The following is a 427-nucleotide window of genomic DNA, read 5'->3' as shown; positions in this document are numbered from 1 at the left end:
TCTCCTCAGCCACTCGATGCAGGTGTTCTCCAGGTAGTGCTTCAACTGCTCAGCGACAGTCCCGTCCTCCTCCCACTTCCTCTTGGTGATTTGCGCTGCCGCGTCCGCCGCGGTGAACGTCATCGTGTCCATGTCGAAGGCGATGAAGTCCCTCCCGTCGCAGGCAACCTGATAGAACCCCCTGGTGCTACCGTCCTCCAGGAGGTCACAGCCGTACATCCGCTGCAGCGTTTGAGCCCCTGAAACACGACCAGGGGGATGGGGCTGAGGGGCTGCTGCAGCCCTGGGCCTTCGGTGGGGCACGGACCCCCCGGCAGCACCCCCCACCCCAGCCCTGTGTGAGGCCCGGGGGGATCGGGCACCGGCACGAGAGCTGCTCCCCATCCAGCACTCGGGTGTCACGGGAAGCCGTGATGCAGATCCCCTG

At 65.8% G+C, this 427-nt stretch overlaps 1 protein-coding gene across 1 annotated transcript; it reads right to left on the bottom strand.

Moving 5' to 3' along the window:
• Positions 1–3: 3 nt before the first annotated feature.
• LOC104076081 (class I histocompatibility antigen, F10 alpha chain-like) lies at positions 4–239 on the bottom strand (the record flags this gene model as incomplete). The annotated part of the gene is made up of 1 exon (XM_009576810.1): positions 4–239. A coding segment is annotated over one exon (236 nt), but the record flags the coding sequence as incomplete, so codon positions are not given.
• Between the last annotated feature and the right edge of the window lie 188 nt (positions 240–427).

This window comes from Fulmarus glacialis, unplaced genomic scaffold (genome assembly GCF_000690835.1).
Source record: "Fulmarus glacialis isolate BGI_N327 unplaced genomic scaffold, ASM69083v1 scaffold39364, whole genome shotgun sequence".
Classification (NCBI taxonomy): Eukaryota; Metazoa; Chordata; class Aves; order Procellariiformes; family Procellariidae; genus Fulmarus; species Fulmarus glacialis.
Note: the sequence above shows the minus strand (reverse complement) of the source record. Positions and strands in the feature narration are given on the sequence as shown.